This window comes from Austrofundulus limnaeus, unplaced genomic scaffold, assembly GCF_001266775.1.
Source record: "Austrofundulus limnaeus strain Quisiro unplaced genomic scaffold, Austrofundulus_limnaeus-1.0 Scaffold47, whole genome shotgun sequence".
Classification (NCBI taxonomy): domain Eukaryota; kingdom Metazoa; phylum Chordata; class Actinopteri; order Cyprinodontiformes; family Rivulidae; genus Austrofundulus; species Austrofundulus limnaeus.
The window spans coordinates 76285-78351 of NW_013952449.1; the positions used below are offsets into that span (position 1 = coordinate 76285).

At 38.2% G+C, this 2067-nt stretch overlaps 1 protein-coding gene across 2 annotated transcripts in view; it reads left to right on the forward strand.

Annotated features, from left to right (window-relative positions):
• The window catches only part of ankrd26 (ankyrin repeat domain containing 26), a 48213-nt gene that overhangs the window by 5137 nt on the left and 41009 nt on the right, over positions 1-2067 (forward strand). For both annotated transcript variants that reach the window (XM_014008029.1, XM_014008030.1), the window contains exons 5-7: positions 1327-1433; positions 1516-1653; positions 1831-1985. In XM_014008029.1, coding sequence (XP_013863483.1) covers positions 1327-1433; positions 1516-1653; positions 1831-1985 — 400 coding nt within the window. The remainder of the gene's footprint in view (positions 1-1326; positions 1434-1515; positions 1654-1830; positions 1986-2067) is intronic.

Consider the following 2067-nt stretch of genomic DNA (forward strand, 5'->3'; position numbering starts at 1 on the left):
GAATACGAAAACATTGGTGAATGCCACAAATTCTCCTAAATCACTCGTACGCACAACTTAAGAACAAATCTGTGCGTACGAACAGTTCTTGCATGAGGCCCAATGTCTCCTTCAAAAAACACCTAAAAACGCACTTTTTTACTCAAGTGTTTAGCTAACCATTCACCATTAATGCCAGCCTACCTTCACAGTGAATGCTCGCCAACTATCTGTTTTTCTATTATTGAACATCAGGCATAATTTTCTCTCCCCCATTCTCCATGTTTTGTGAATTATTGTATATTTTGCTCTGCATTGACCGTGTGTCTGAGTTACAATTTTAGAATTTAATCTTGATTTGATGTTTCATTATGTTGCTTATGTTTTGTTATATAGCTGGGCGGTAGGACCCAAATTTTATATCACGGTATTTTCAACAATTACACCGGTTTCACGGTATTTGACGGTATTTTTTTTCCTCACAGCGCAGCTGATAATAAAATGTACAAACTTCGCTTATTGACTTTTTTCTGTTACTGTACCTCTGTATAACTGTTTCCCTCCTCTTGTACGTCTTTTCATCTTTGCCTGGTTGTAGACAGTAATCATGCATTTAGGTCCGATCATGAAGGGTTGAGAAAAAATCATTATCTGGTCCATCGTTACGTGTTAATAAAACTTAAAAGGACGACTCGCCTTGCACACCAGTCAACTTCGCTACATTACAAATCTACTTCTCCCCGGGCTTTTCACAATTGAAGCACGCTAGAGTCTCCATGCAATAACGTCTCCATTATAACGTAGCGCGTTAAATCTAACCGTGCACGTCACTGAAGAGTTGTTTACCATTCAGCAATGGTGAAAACGGGATGTTACATCAGACCATATAAGCAGCTGAAACACACCACCCGCCACTAGTTGTTCCAACAATAACGTTAGCATGCTAATGCGCTTAGCGGTGCTACGAGGAAACATGTCCCCAGGGAAACAGTTCATTGGCGGCTGCGACAAAACGTTCTGCACGTGTTCAGGCTATTTACACCGGTATTCAGAAAAGTCATATCATAACAAAAATAAAAACGGGTTTTCGATGCAAAACGGTATACCGCCCAGCACTTTTTTACTATGTTTTATTCTGTTTAATTTTATCTCTGCACCATTTTACATTGTTAATGATTGTACAGCACCTTGTGAATATATTTCTGTGAAAGGCGCTTTATAAATAAAACTTTACTTACTTACTTAAAAGTGTTATTTTTCATGCCTCTTAATGTAATATATTTAATGCAAGTGTGTGTGTTCTACTGTAAAAATCGTGTAAAAAATAACATTTGTTCTGTCACTCAGGAGGGGTTCACACCCTTGACCGTAGCAGTTCGTGAAGACCACATCGACATGGCTGAGTTTCTTCTCAAAGAGTTTGCTGATGTGAATTCTGTAGACCAAGACCAAAGGCTAGTTTTACACATCAAATCATTTGATGTACATGTTTAAAAATATAGAAAGGTTCTAATGGTTTACTGATTTTATCTCCAGGTCCCCATTGATGTTAGCTGCTGGCAATGAGCAAATCAATATGGTGAAGCTTCTCTTGCAGTTTAATGCTGACGTCACGCTCAAAGATACCAAAGGATGGTCAGCAGATGACTACGCAGTGATGAATGGACATCATCTGTAAGTAGTTTTTGTCTTTACATTGAATGCTTATAGATTAATGACTCCTGTGTAATTTAAGGTTTAGTAGCGTGTGGGTGAAACACGTACATTAGCTGCAAAGAATTTTATTTTTTGTTTGATAGGTTTTTGTGTTTTCACAACTGTGACATTTTGAGTGTCTTGTCACTTTTGCAGTTGCTCCCACCTGATCATCGAGCACAGTACCCAGAAGATGGACAGGACATCAATATCACTTCAAGGTCCGAGTAAGAAGAAAAAAATGCTGGGCAGTCCTTCTCATGATGTTGAAGCAGGCTTCTCTTTGGGAGGACCAGCCACTGATAAAGATGGTAGGGTTTTCCTCTTTTATAATACAAAAGTGAGCAACAATGATTAATATTCTGTTTTATATACAGTATGTATATATATATA